The sequence below is a fragment of the Notolepis coatsorum genome (assembly GCF_963971535.1).
Source record: "Notolepis coatsorum genome assembly, chromosome: 2".
Classification (NCBI taxonomy): Eukaryota; Metazoa; Chordata; class Actinopteri; order Aulopiformes; family Paralepididae; genus Notolepis; species Notolepis coatsorum.
The window spans coordinates 188,114,517-188,129,740 of record NC_140166.1 but is presented as its reverse complement, the minus strand read 5'-3'; the positions used below and the strand labels follow the sequence as shown (position 1 = coordinate 188,129,740).

General features: G+C 42.7%; 1 protein-coding gene across 1 annotated transcript in view; it reads right to left on the bottom strand.

Moving 5' to 3' along the window:
* Positions 1-6,183: 6,183 nt before the first annotated feature.
* ssbp4 (single stranded DNA binding protein 4) overlaps positions 6,184-15,224 on the bottom strand; it is a 240,224-nt gene continuing 231,183 nt past the window's right edge. Inside the window, 9 exon segments of the mRNA XM_084309168.1 lie at positions 6,184-7,323; positions 7,947-8,048; positions 8,909-8,937; positions 9,350-9,428; positions 9,963-10,033; positions 12,634-12,688; positions 12,939-12,974; positions 13,108-13,153; positions 14,218-14,282. Of these exon segments, the coding sequence (XP_084165294.1) occupies positions 7,162-7,323; positions 7,947-8,048; positions 8,909-8,937; positions 9,350-9,428; positions 9,963-10,033; positions 12,634-12,688; positions 12,939-12,974; positions 13,108-13,153; positions 14,218-14,282 (645 nt within the window). The 3' untranslated portion in view covers positions 6,184-7,161.

The following is a 15,224-nucleotide window of genomic DNA, read 5'->3' as shown; positions in this document are numbered from 1 at the left end:
AGAGGAGATCCGGTACAAGAATCGAGTTCGTTGGTTGACTTTTTTTATTACATTGGATGCCATTTTGTCACAGGAGAGATTAGCCTCTAGGATGGAACCCAGGTAGGTAATTTCATCTTTCCTTGTGATATTGTCACCCACTGTAACTGAGAAGCCGTCGGTCTTGCTGAGTTTGTTATTTGAACCGAAGAGTCACATGGGGAAAGTGGGGAGCATGTTGGTGCTCAAGAAACCATGTTTGCAGTTTAAAGCCTATCAGGTGTAATGACTGTGTCAATGCAAATTTAGCAAGGTTTAAAAAGATAGTAGTAGTAACATTCAAGTTTTTCTGAAATACCCAGCAGCCAGGGTTGTTTAATGTTGTGGTATTGTGGTGATTTTAGACAATGCAGTGTCTTGCTTTGCAGGCAGACCAGGCTGCAGAAACACATTAGTGGGGGGGCATAAAATGTTCTCGGGGGGGCACAATGGTTTTTCAACACAGGTTCCCTTTTATACGTTTCAGCTGGGACAGCGGCGCTGTGGCTTGCTTGGCGCTGCCCACGGTGCTGAACTAAACAGCAGAGAGGCAATTGAAAGATCTAATTTCTCTCTCTCTTAAGATAAGAACATTCACTTATACAAAAACAGACTGAACGGATATATATGACAGACCTGCTGGGGCAGCGGACTGAGAGCAGGGGACACAAACAGGCTGGATAAGATGGTCAGGAAGGCCAGTAGCGTGGCTGGGGTGGAGCTGGACTCTAGCAAGGGTGGCGGAGAGGAGGAACCTTGCTAAGCTCCAGGCCATCAGTCTACACTGGCATTTTCACCACCTCACTCCAGCAAATGCAGATCCCAGCCCTCTTCAAACAATCCATCATCATCCCCATACCCAAGAAAGGAAAAATATCTAGCCTTAATGACTATAGACCCGTGGCCTTGACGGCAGTAGCCATGAAGGTGCTGGAACGCATAGTCCTGTCAGTTTTAAAAACACTCACATCCCCCCTGATGGACCCTCTACAATTCGCCTATCGCACAAACCGGTCTACTGATGATGCAGTCAACCTGGCACTGCACTACACCCTCCAGCATCTGGAGACCAAAAACAGTTACGCCCGGATACTCTTTATTGACTTCAGCAGTGCCTTCAACACCATCGACCCCCTCATACTGTTCCAAACCCTGACCAACATGAACATTGCCCCCTCCCTCTGTTTCTGGTTGCTGGACACACTGAAGGGCCGCAAACAGGTAGTCCGCTACAACAACCTCACCTCTCTCCCTCTGACCACCAACATTGGGGTACCACAGGGGTGTGTTCTCTCCCCGTGGCTTTTTTCCCTCTACACTAACAACCTCCGTTCAGCATCCCCCTCAGTCAAAACCCTCAAATACGCGGACGACACCACCATCCTAGGGTTGATCTCTAACAACAAGGAGGATGACTACCGGCTGGAGGTGGAGCGAACACTCACATGGTGCAAAGAACATAACCTATTACTCAATGAAAGCAAGACCGTGGAACTCATTATTGACTTTCGCAAAATCACACCCACCAAAACACCCATGCTCATCAATAACCAACTCATTTCAGCCACAGACACATTTAAATACTTAGGAACACACATCAGCAACAAACTCAACTGGGATCATCACACCACTCATTTACTTAAAACAGCCAACCAAAGATTATTTCATTTAAGACAACTCAGGAAGTACAAGGTCAGGAAGTCGTTAATGATTCAATTTTACACAGCTATCATACAAAACATTATTTCACTCTCCATCACTGTTTGGTACGGCAACACACCCAAACACACACTACACAGACTAGACAGGATCATCATTAGGGCATCCAAAATCATTAACTGCACACTCCCCACCCTGGACTCCATACACAAACATCACACCATCACACGCGCACACAAAATCATCAGTGACCCCCTGCACCCAGCTCATCACCTCTTCCAACTCCTCCCCTCTGGTAGAAGGTTTAGGTCACTAGGTAGTCGCACGGTTAGGTTCAACAACAGTTTCTTCCCCAAGGCCATACAATTACTCAACTCCAACTCATCCTAATTTCACCCCCTGCTGTTATGTTATGTTATGCATGTTATGCTATGTTATGTTATGTTATGTTATGTTGTTGTTGATGTTATGTTGTGTTCCATCATCCATGTGGTGTATTGTCGCAGCTACCACCTGCACCGTGCTCAAATTCCACCGGCCTGGCCGTGTGGCAATAAAAGAAACTTGAACTTGAACTTGAACTTGAATCAGGGAAAACCCCTCCCACCCACTATACACAGACTTGGCTGACAGGCGGAGCATGTTCAGTGCCAGGCTCACACTACCTAAATGTAGCACAGGAAGTCCTTCATTCCAACAGCCTTCAGACTATACAATGCATCACTGTGCCTCACTGCATCACTGAGCACAGAGTGACAGTTACCATCTTCCTGGACTCTTACTTTTTAAACAGCACTGTGCAATATTACACCTACTGTAGACTTCAGTATATTTTTACTGTATTTATTTACTGTATCTTTTATTCTATTTCATTTTATTCTATTCTTAGGCCATTTGTTTTGTTATTCTTATTCGTGACTTTCTGTCTAAATGTTTAATGTTGAGTGATTTGCAGTGTCAAATTTCCCTCAGGATAATACATTTCTATTCTATTCTATATCTTTGAAAAGTCTCCATTTATTCAACACTTCTGAATTCACTGACAAACTGAACTGAACTGACAAAAATAAGGTGCATAAAAAAGCAAACAAAATTCCTCCACAGGCTACTCACCATCATTAGTAGAGCGGCAAGCGGAGTTTGGAGACAGAGTGAAATCTTCTTAAAACACTGCCCCTCCACTCATTCGTGAACTTTTTTGTTAAGTCCTTCTCAAATGCCAACTGAATTAAATTGGCCTTGCATCGATGAAGCATACTAAGGCGATGTTCTGTAAAGACGTTCTTGAGGGTAGAAAACGAATTCTCACAGAGTGCCGTGCTAGCTTTAGTAGTGTTGTTGTTGACATCAGTGCCCACTTTTTTTTTTACCAGGGTGGGCACAGCTGACTCAGTGGGCGGGCCCGACCCCCTAATGCCCGCCCATGGCGCCGGGTCTGTTTGCAGGTGTGGAGAAGCCCTGCCTGAAGCCTAGTAATCCCAATGTCTCTCTGGGGGGGGTATTCCCCTTTGGCTGACTAGCAGATATTTGGTTTCACATGCAGGGGACCCAGGTTTGAATCTAGGTGGGTTTCACAGGCCTTCATACATTAAATATCCATGTTTAAACTAACAATTATAATTTTATTTAAATAATCCTGATGAATTTAATTTGGAAACATATAAAGGTCATTACTTCATTCACAATTATAATGACTGAATCCATTTTTTTTGTCATACCCTAATGAGGGTAAGATGAGACGTTTCATGGCCTTGAATTTTAACCTGCAGTATCCACAAGAGAAACAGGTATTTTGAGATCAACAAGATCCTCAACTGCTAGAGACACTAAATATATTTTCAAATATTTCCAATAGCCTACAATTACTGGAATTTGACTGGAATTCTCTGCATGTTACCTGTCATTTTAAATGCTGCAAACCACGTTATATATGCAAAATAAATAAATGTAGGGAAAAAAGTGTCTTAACTAGAATGACAGCACACTAGTAAACACGTGTAATCATTGCACACAAGACAAGACAGAAAGCGTATCTATCTATCTATCTGTCTATCTGGTGTGGTTGAGGGTAAAATAAGAGCACAGAGAAAAGATTCAAACAACTGGGAAAAAATCAAATGACATTTATTATTGATGCGTTGTTTCTTTTTTTTTTATAAGCAAATTATCTGTTTTTCTTTCAGTCTAAAGAAACTTTACAATATAAAGAAACATACAAAGGACATCTTTATTACCTACACAAGACACCTAAGTCCCTAAGACAAGATTCTGAACTATCCTACCATGAAATACAAAGCAAACCCAAGAGACAGACTGCTTCATATTGAATACTGCCGTGTCGTCAGAGAGGACCATGAACGGTACAGGAGAATCATTCCAATCCCCTTCCCTTGAATGTCAACCCACCCACCCACCCCACCCAGCAAATCTTCCTAATGGTACAGTATTATACATCACAATAGAAGTACAGAGATGGCCAACAATCCATATACACAGAGGACTGAGAGAGGATCAGTGAGAGCATCAATCTATACAACGCTATTACAGGAGTGAATAGCAAAGGACACAGTTTTTCCCCATAAGTATTACTTTTTGATCTATTCTTAATTTAAAATGAGGTTCTCTAAGTATTTTTTCCTTTTTAAAAGTTTTTTTTCTTCTTAAATTGATAAAAATCCTTCATATTAAAAACTGTATAGTCACATGTTTTTTTTTTTTTTTGCGAGACGATGGCCTTCGGGATGAATGGATTATCATTCATAAACCAAGAATACAATCTGAACTAGTGACATACGAGGCGAGGACAGGGCAGCGGATGCTGCAGATGCCATGAGAAGTCTTTTCAACTCCACATTCATCTCTTCTCCGTCCTCGCTAGGTATTTAGAGGCAGTTTAAGCCTGTTTCACATTTCATGTATGCATATATCCCCCCCACCAGAGAAGTGTTCAGCATACAGCTTCCATTATTCAAGTCACTGCATTCTGTTCACTTCAATCGTAAATTCACTGGGAAGTTTTTGTCGACATGAACCGAATCTCATCGTCTCCTTCCTGGAAAAAACATGGACAGTTAATTTATAATTTACTTTAAGCTGTATTCATTGGTAGTGACTGACATATCAAAACATGTCAATGATATCAAAATGCATTATACAGTATTTACAAAAAAGGAAATTAAAGAGGAGGAGGGGGGGGGGGGGGGGGGGGGTGAGGGATGGGGCTGTTGAGGGAGGGGAGAGGGGGGATAGAAGAAGGCGTGTGTCAGTACTTAGAGGGACCACTGGGGGGAACACTTCCTAGGTCCTGGATATGCCCCTGTTGGACTATTGAGCACCCTTACAAAAAAGTGATGGTAGATTGATAGTTTGATGGTTTAATAGTTGTTGTTTTACCATGGTACTGGCCGGTGTATAAATATTATTTCCATGGCACTGCTATGGTAAAAGTCATGTATCACCATGGTACCACTTTTGTACTTAATAATACCACGGTATAATCCAATTTAAAACATGATCCTGATGGTAGTGACCAAAAGAAAATGATAGAAATACCATCATACTTTTTTATAAGGGTGCAACCTGCTTCACATTGATATCATAAAACTGACAAGCACATGACCAACCACTAGAGGCTAATGGTTCTGGTGTTATTGTTGGGTAGAGCACAGCTGTAAGCAAAGTGCTGTAGAGTGATATTATGAGTGATACAGTAAATTATACCTTTAACACAGCAACAGTGGGTTGATTGGGTCAAGGGTACACGATGCACCTTACTGAACAAATTAAATAAGGTAAAATGTAGCCGTTCTTTTTCCTTGTGTGCAGATTCTATGGGCTTTAAAAAAAAGTATTTATTTATTTTCTCAAAAACACTTCATAGAAATTAAAATAAAATCAACCAAAACAAATAAAAAAGGCAAGAATAACAACAAAAGATCTGACTCACAAATCAGTCCAAACAAGCAGAAATATTTCCTTTACAAAAGTAGCCTTTTGTTGTTCCTCTTGCTCTTTAGAGAAGAGGCTGTATCAAAGAGTTCTATATCATGAATGAATGAATGCTCGGTATCCATCCACCCCTTGTCATCATCACACTACTCCCATCACCAGTGCTGCTACAGCCATCCAATACCCTGGATCCAACACCCCCATGCATACAGCCACGGACTCTGTAGAAGGAACCGGTCGATGGGAGCTTCGAGGAGAGAGTTTAGCTCGCCTCTCTCATCGGGGCTGAGACACGGAAACACAAGGTTCTGTGGGCTCAACCCAGACTGAACACAAGAGGGCAGGCATTACGTGTGTATCAAAGGTTCTGGAATCCCTCTCCCAGCTCACAGCAGGGGAGAGGCTGGCGAGGGCCCGGAGTGAATCCTCGGGAGGACAAAGTTTGTGCTCCTTAATGAGGTTGAAATCAAACATGATGTGATGAAGGAGAAGAAGGCGGAGCCACTTTTCAGGATTCACAGACGAGTTGTAAATAACAAATAATAAAAACAACCACAGTACAAGCTAAATATGTTGTATTTACAGGCAAGAGCAAATCCATAGAAGAGGACAGATGCACTACAGAAACTCTCCCTCTCTCTCTGTCCACACACACTGAGAAACAGCAAGACAGATGGGCAGTTTTGAGAAAATAAAAATAAATGTTCAAAGCCACCTGTACTGAAAATAAAGTCAGGAACATCTGTCTGAATTCCATTAAATCAGTCCATTTCTGACCAGTAAAAGAAGAGAGGGTTGTGACGAGCAAATCTCCGGGGGGGAAGCCTCTGTTTCTACTGTAGGGGTAGATTCTGCCAACACCTCAAACTATTTCATTAGGTGAGAAGAGAAGCGTCAGTGATTCCTATCACACTCTTTGTGTTTGAAGGTTTATGTATTTGGTGCTGCAAACTTTAAGACAGTGAAGACACTCTGCTACAAGTCCGTCAGAGAATGGAGGGGAGGTGTGCGAAGGGAGTCTGACTGTGACATAACAAAACGAACAAACATCAAATACCTAAACTCACGTAAACAGAAGTATCATTGTGCATTCTCTCGTGTGCTTATTCTGTCGTCGTTGCTGCTGCTGCTGCTGCTGAGATAAAATGTGCCCTTTACAAGAAATCATAACTACATCATTAGAACAATAATATCAATTATGAAAATTATAATAATAATATTATCATCAACAACAACAACAAAAAAAGACAAACATTTAATGAAAACCGTTCTTGCCCTAAACGATAATTATCAGTTCATTTATTTATTAATATCTTTCCCAAAAAGGGTAGAGTTATTGACTGAGGGTTTTTCAGATTTCAACCCCAGTCACCCAACTGCTGTATGCCCTCATAACTTAAGTCATGGTCAGCATATGAGAGGTGGTGGTGGTGAGGAGCCGGCTGCAGAATGGAGACCTTGTTCCGGGTGTGTGAACGCCACCCGACGCAGGCATATAGCGTGGGAGGGATGGGCTGGTAGCAGGCTATAGACCCGTCACTGTCCTGGGCCCGTGAGAAAGCCCGGTAGGCAGGGAGAATCCGTTAGGAGGCTCTTCCTGTTAATCGGAGACTGTTTCATGTTTCCACCTCCCATGTTACAGGCGTTGGGACGGGGGGCCTTTAGGGGAGTCCTGCCTTCCAGGGGCATCCCATGGGGCTGTGGGGCCACAGCCACGCCATCCAGGAGGGGAGGAAGAGGAGGGAGGGGGAGGGTAACGCAAGACGCACCAAGGTAGATGGGACGGGGGAAGACGGGGGGAAGGGGAGATGAAAAAAAGAAATAAAATAAAATAAAAGATAAAATAAAAAAAATCACACACTCATCGTCATGTTGGGTGAATACTGTAAAGAGAAAGAGAAAAGAGGGAGGGGAGAAAAGCCAATACTATATTAAACTTGTGTAACTAAACAATTCAAGATGAACGCAATACAGCTAACTACACTAGATGCACAGGATATCAAGCTTTGTACAATATGTATGATGTAGCTACAGTACATCAGGTACTATCATCATCAGTATTATCAGTAACTTTCTATATGTGTTCTAAATCATTAAAAACTAAAAAGCAGCAAGCATAGTCCAGCCAAAGGGGGGAAAATGTTAAAGAATTTTAGAATACAGTTAGTCAGTCTGTCAGTGTTGAATTAATCAGGAGAAGCGCAACGTGGCATTCTCTCCATGCGTCAAAGAGAGCAGACTGTGTGATTCCCTCCCATGCATTATGCTTGCATGCTCTGTGTGCTGGGGAGGAGGCAGATGCTGTGCCACAGGGTACTCACACTTTCACTTTGGAATGGGTTTAAAAAGTTGCCTGCCATCTCGCCGTCATCCCTCGGAGTCCCAGGGGGATTGTTCATGCCTGCCATGTTGTTGGGAGAATTCTAAACACACAGAAGGAACAAACTGGTCAGAAAATAACTTTTATTTTCTTTTATTCTCAATTAGGACAAATAATATCCTCCAATATATGCAGGGAGATTCCATGTTTCTTTATTCATGTTATAACTAAGGGAAATATATCAATAAGATACTATGAAACAATATACATCTAATTTAAGATGCTTTAAGAGACTGTAGAATGTACAAGTGTCAGTGGTACCTTTTGGAAATTGTAATGCTGCACAGACATTTCAGGATTGTCTCTCTTTAACCCTAGATTCTAGGGTTAATTATCAGCTGGGCCCAGGAGTTCAAAACTTTTAATCCCTATTGATTGATTGATTGAACATTTTAATTAACAGATTGCAGAATGGGTACAGTACAGCTCAATACACACAATTGTTAAGGGGATGCAAACCAGAGAAAGACTTTCGTCTTGTTTACATCAGGGTCCCCCATTTTCAATTCATAATGAGTTGAAATGAATGAATACAAATCTGATCCAATCAGATAGGGATTACACGTTTTGAACTCCTGAAATCCAACTATTTTCAGTTTTCAAAGAATATTGTTCTAGGGCCTAGAACAATATTCTTTGAAAACTGAAAATAGTTAGAGGGGAGGCTGGGAGCCAACAGAACAGCACTGCTCTCAGTTTAAAAAAAGAATACTGTCCTAGGAATAGGACTGATAATGTAATTTTGATGTCAGCAAATCCAGACTGTGGAAGAAACGGAACTATCCGTGCGACAGGCTAGACTAAATTACATGTACGGTATTGTGGTGTTGCCTTCCTAATAACTTTAAAAAGACGCATATTGTATACATAGATTACGTATCTACAGTGGTCTTTGAGTCTCACCTTTGGCAACCCATCCATGTCACCAGAGCCTGTGAACAGACATGAGAGAAATACTAATCATTACAAGGAAACTGTTACCCGCTCCACAGCATCAGGCTAGCTATCAGCATCCGTGGAGGGACAGGCTGCCGCCTCACAGGCAATGGGCTTTAATTAAGCTATTTGTTTCAAATACAGATGAGACCAAACTCCGCCGGCTTCATCGATCACATCTCACCTGTCTACAGAATCAATGGGCCCTCTCACTGCCCACATAATCTGCTTCCACTTCAATCAATACCAGGTGGTGTTCCCTATACCACCCACAAGGGGGCAGAGTCATACCACTAAACTTTACTAAAGGCTTTGTTTCTCTCACAGAAGAACTCATACACTGAAACTACTCAGGTTTTGATAGGCGTTAAGGTGCATACTATTAGGGTGAGAGGCTTTATGACTCACCTAGCGATCCGTTCATATGATGCTGCTCCATAGCCCCCATGCCGCCCATTGGTCCATCTGGACCCGGTCCCATCGGGAACTGAAAAAGAACATACATACATTCACAAAGGTTTATTATCTGACAGATGAGAAGAATGCATCTTTTCATACCCAGATAGTGTGTTTGTTTATAATCAAATGTATTTATTTATTAATAATTAAATTAAAGAAACAATCCACCCCCCCCCCCCCCCCCAAAATAAGCTTATTAATTATGCATTTTGAGAGTTCTTGTATTAAAGGGTTAAGATGTGTGATGTCATTATGATGTATATTATTCCAGGAAGTAATTAACACAACCCAAATGTTATCATTTTCATAATTTCTCTGAGATAGATGTATTACTTCCTGGAATAATATATATCATAACAACATTAAACAACTTATTAGATAAATTAGATAACTCGATAATTCAAAAAAACGAATTAATTTGTAGAATTTGGTGGTGGAGCGTTCCTTTAAGAAGTTTTATAAAAAAAAATTAAAGATCACAATCCTGGACACAATTGAACACTGAAGTGATTCAAAGTATTCTGGAGTCAAAAGGGAGGATCCAACCTTTATCGTTACTCACATTAGGTCTGTTACCACCAGGGCCGATGGGGTTCATCATTGTGTAAATGTTTTCACTTGAGTTTGTGGAGTCTGTGAAGAAATACAAACGAGGTCAGTCCAGCGTCTAACCATCAACCCCACGAGGCGAGTGATTCCTCCCACACATATTATTGTGGTTGTGTGTTTGGCCCATCAAGTCCAATTCTGTACTTTGTCTGAATCCATTTCTACCTCCTTACTGTCTAACAAAGTAAAGGAATACTGAGGGTGGAGTGATTGCTTCAGTCTCCTTCTGAACAACATTTGACCACACAAAAGCACAGCGCACTCAGTGAAGTAGACAATCCACGTGCTAACGATCCTTCTGAGCACCCACACACACGGGTAAGCATTCAGTTAGTAACAGCTACTGATAATTTGTCATTCTCATTCCTCAATCTGGGGAAGACATGTGTGTGTGTGTGTGTGTGTGTGTGCGTGCGTGCATGCGTGCGTGCATGCGTGCGTGCGTGCGTGTGTGTGTGTGTGTGTGTGTGTATCTTAAATTGTTAAATAAATCAGACGGCACACTGCCGAAAACGAATACATACAAAAACGTCATTAATTTCTCATACTGTCATGAGTTAAAAAATAAATAAATAATAATGTAAAAGCTATCCTACAGAGGCACTGAAACATGGCCAGGAAGCAGTAGACACATGTCCCTTCTATTGCGACTGTTTGTCCTGAAGACATGGTGACATGACCTTGGCGAGGACACTGCAGGCAGTAAGTAGTGGGCAGGAGGAGACAGATGAAGAGGAAGAGCATAAGATGAACAGACTGAAAGACGAGGGTAGATAGACAGAAACTATATGTGTCTCCTATTAGTGGCCTGGATCTAGGTTGTGCTGTCGTGACTGGGCGGTGGGTAGCAGTGTTGAGTGGGTGGTGCACTTGGTGAGGTGTGTGTGTATGTATGTGTGTGTGTGTGTGTGTGTGTTTGTGTTTGTGTGTGTGTGTGTGTTTGTGTGTGTGTGTGTGTGTGTGTGTGCATGTGTGTGTTTTTGTACGTGTGTTAGTGTGAGCGGGTGTGTGCGTGAGCGTATGTGTGAGAGAAAGCGTGTGTATCTGTGTGTTAGTGTGCGAGCGTGTGTGTGTGTGTTTGTGTGTGAGAGTGAGTGTATGTGTGTCTGTGTTTGTGAGTGTATATGTGTGTGGGTGAGTGTGTTTGTGTGTGTGTGTGTGTGTGTTTGTTTGTGTGTGTGTGAGAGTGAGCGTGTGTTTGTCTGTGTTTGTGAGTGTATGTGTGTGTGTGTGTGTGTGTGTGTGTGTGTGTGTGTGTGTGTGTGTGTGTGTGTGTGTGTGTGTGTGTGTGTGTATGTGTGTGTGTGTGTGTGTGTGTGTGTGTGAGCGTATGTGTGTGTGTGTGTGTGTGTGTGTGTGTGTGTGTGTGTGTGTGTGTGTGTGTTTGTTTGTGTGTGTGTGAGAGTGAGCGTGTGTTGTCTGTGTTTGTGAGTGTATGTGTGTGTGTGTGTGTGTGTGTGTGTGTGTGTGTGTGTGTGTGTGTGTGTGTGTGTGTGTGTGTGTGTGTGTGTGTGTGTGTGTGTGTGTGTGTGTGTGAGCGTGTCCGCGGTCTTGGCGACTGCAGTGGAAAACTGTGTTCCCTCCTGTTGTACGTGTTGAGCGGTAGCGTTTTGTGCATAAGGTTACCCCGGCAACGCATCACAATAGAGGTATGTATATAAATAATAAATAGTGGACACAAAAAGAAGCTCCCCACAGGCCAACAGAAACAAGAACAGCTACAGGATGTTGCCCCAGTGTTTAGTTCTCTTAATCCTCTACAGAGACATTAGATAGATGGGTCAAAGCTAAGCTGGATCACTCAGTTGATTGCAGACTGATAGTTTGTCTACCGGTGACCGACAGGCCTGTGTCTCTCTCCCCTTTGAGAAAACCTAGATTCCATCTCCCACTGTAATATCTTTGAAAGATTTACATAACATGTAAAATAGCTAATAAATAGAAGACAATACAACTAAGACTTTACGACTTTAAAACATAAGACTTTAATTTGGCATGCCTGTTTCATTTATCAAAGAGGTTTCTGTGCAGCATTTCAACAGTTCTAAATATAAAAAATATAAGGAAATATTAATACATGGAGGCTAATGTATTTAAAGCCCTGTGATGGAAAGTAACTAAGTACTCACTGTGTTGTACTGCAGGCAATGTGTAGGTATTTGTAGTATACTTTAGTATTTTCCATTTTTCCGGAATAACTTGTTTGAAACCCCAAATAAGGTTTAAATTCTGGTTCAGACTGTCTAGCAATGATAGAATATAAACCGCATTGTGTGTAAAAGCGCACAAACATTTGATTGCCTCATGAAGTCATAACCCCATGGCTTCTTCTACAGCCTCTCTGTCTGGATGTGTCTCTGTCTGGATGTGTCTCTGTCTGGATGTGTCTCGGTCTGGATGTGTCTCTGTCTGGAGATGTGTCTCTGTCTGGATGTGTCTCGGTCTGGATGTGTCTCGGTCTGGAGGTGTCTCTGTCTGGATGTGTCTCTGTCTGGATGTGTCTCTGTCTGGATGTGTCTCGGTCTGGATGTGTCTCTGTCTGGATGTGTCTCTGTCAGAAGCTCTCATACAGAGAACGTGGTTAACGGTGGAAATCAGGAGGGAAACTGAAGGGTAACACTCACCTCCGGGGCTAGGCATGATGGGAGTTCCTGGTGGCCCGCCTCCCCCTGGAGGACCCTGAGAGAGAGGAGGGGGTACAACACAGAGAGAGAGAGAGAGAGAGAGAGAGAGAGAGAGAGAGAGAGAGGAGAGAGAGAGAGGAGAGAGAGAGAGAGAGAGAGAGAGAGAGAGAGAGAGAGAGAGAGAGAGAGAGAGAGAGAGATTAATGGTATGGTCTCTAACAGAACTCAGGTTGTTACATACTGTTGTAACAGTATACTAACGGTATGGTCTCTAACAGAACTCAGGTTGCTGACTGGACACTCACCACATAGTTGCCTGGAGATGAAGATGAATATGCTATCTATGGAGAGAAGTGACAAGAGACGGAGCGTCACCAAAAGAAGCCCGAGATGAGACACAGTAATTACTTTGAACAGACCAGGTCATTTGGCAGGTTAAGATAAGATAACAGGTGCAAATGGGAGAAAACTCACTGAGTTGGCGTTGGGGTTCGGCCAAGGACCTCTACCTCCAGGACCCCTGGTACACACAGCAAACAAAGCAATCATATAATCAGCATGAATACATCGTTGTCACAGAGACTGACAAAGGGATTAAAAATGGGAAGCTCTCTGAATTTCTAGATGCGAAGCACCTCATAGCAATGTCACTAGTTTGTACAGTACATGACCAAGTAAGGCTTTGTCAGTATTCCAATGTACAGTGTAAAATGTGTGTGTGTCCCCTACCCAACCCCCCCCCCCCCACCTCCAATGTACAGCCCTCACCCACCCACCCAACCCCACCCCACCCACCAAACCTCCTCCAATGTACAGTTCTATGCCAAATGTATATACACTCTTTTTCTGGACACTTTTGTATCACAAACAGTACTGTATTTGCAAATCTGATATGTCATAAATGTATAGATGTAGCAGTACTGTCTATCTGTATGTCATGTATGTCATATATGTTATGATGAATTGAAAATGGGGGACCCTGATGTAAACAAGACGAAAGTCTTTCTCTGGTCTGCATCCCCTTAACAATTGTATGTACTGAGCTGTACTGTATTGTACCCATTCTGCAATCTGTTAATAAACTTTTCAATCAATCAATCAATCAATCAATCACTAACTCATTCACTCACGGTTAGCCACTCTGCCCCTAGTGGCAGCTAAAAAGCATGACACCTTGTGTAAGAGCAGTTCAATCCATGAAACAGTGCTTTGTGTCTATGACACAGTGTGTCATTGTTGTTCTACAATAATACATAATGATCCTTCAATACATTTGTCACTTGTATGCTTGGTTGTCAGTGTCCTTAATACTGTAATACTGCCAACAGCTGTTTAATTCCAACAGTAATAATATAGAATCAGCTCTGTTTGCTAATGGAGGAACCAATGCTTAGATGACTGAAATACATTGAAATACCAAGTGAAGATTATTCAAAACGTATAACACAAATTATATACATACATATTTTCTATTATTATTCCCTTTCAGTGCGCCAGTGAACTAAAAACATCTGCAGTTCAGAGAAGCAAGGTTCTACTCTATTGATATATAATTCAAAGACATTATCTTCATTGTCTACTAACATGTTCATCCCCGGCATCCCTGGACCCATGGAGTTGGGAGGAGGTCTCATCCCTCCACCATAGTTCTGCAGAGAGAGAGAGAGAGAGAGAGAGAGGGGGGGAGAGAGAGAGAGAGAAACAGTCAACATGGGAGAACTACCTGTTTTGTCCAAAGTCAAATAGAACGTCAGGAACGCTCATATCTCTCCCCATTACTGGTGTATAATTATCTGTATGTGCTGTGTGTGTGTGCGTGTGTCTGTGTGTGTGTGTGTGTGTGTGTGTGTGTGTTTGTTTGTATGTTGTCATGGTTGCCCAGCAGGGGGTGTGCACATGTGTGTGTGTGAGTAAGAGAGAGAGAGAGAGAGAGAGAGAGAGAGAGGAGAGAGAGAGAGAGAGAGAGAGAGAGAGAGAGAGAGAGAGAGAGAGAGAGAGAGAGAGAGAGAGAGAGAGTGAGGAGAGAGTGTAGGGGGGCAGAGTTTTGTTCAGCAGATGATTACACTTGTCGGGCAGATGCCACACCAGCTGCTGGCACACTCACTGCCAAAGTCACCTAGCCAGGGTGGCACAGAGAGGGGCAGAGGGGCACAGGGAGTGTGTGTGTGTGTGTGTGTGTGTGTGTGTGTGTGTGTGTGTGTGTGTGTGTGTGTGTGTGTGGTGTGTGTAGATTCTAGGCATGTGGTGATACACAGAGGAGAGTGATACACAGAGAGGAACACAGAGGAGAGTGATACACAGAGGAGAGTGGAACACAGAGGAGAGTGGTACAGAGGAGTGATACACAGAGGAGAGTGGTACACAGAGGAGAGTGATACACAGAGGAGAGTGGTACACAGAGGAGAGTGATACACAGAGGAGAGTGATACACAGAGGAGAGTGGAACACAGAGGAGAGTGATACAGAGGAGAGTGATACACAGAGGAGTGATACACAGAGGAAAGTGATACACAGAGGAGAGTGATACCCTTTAGGATCCCCTCGAAAACGAGATGCTACATCTCAAGGGGTTATTCCGAATAAAGAATTTC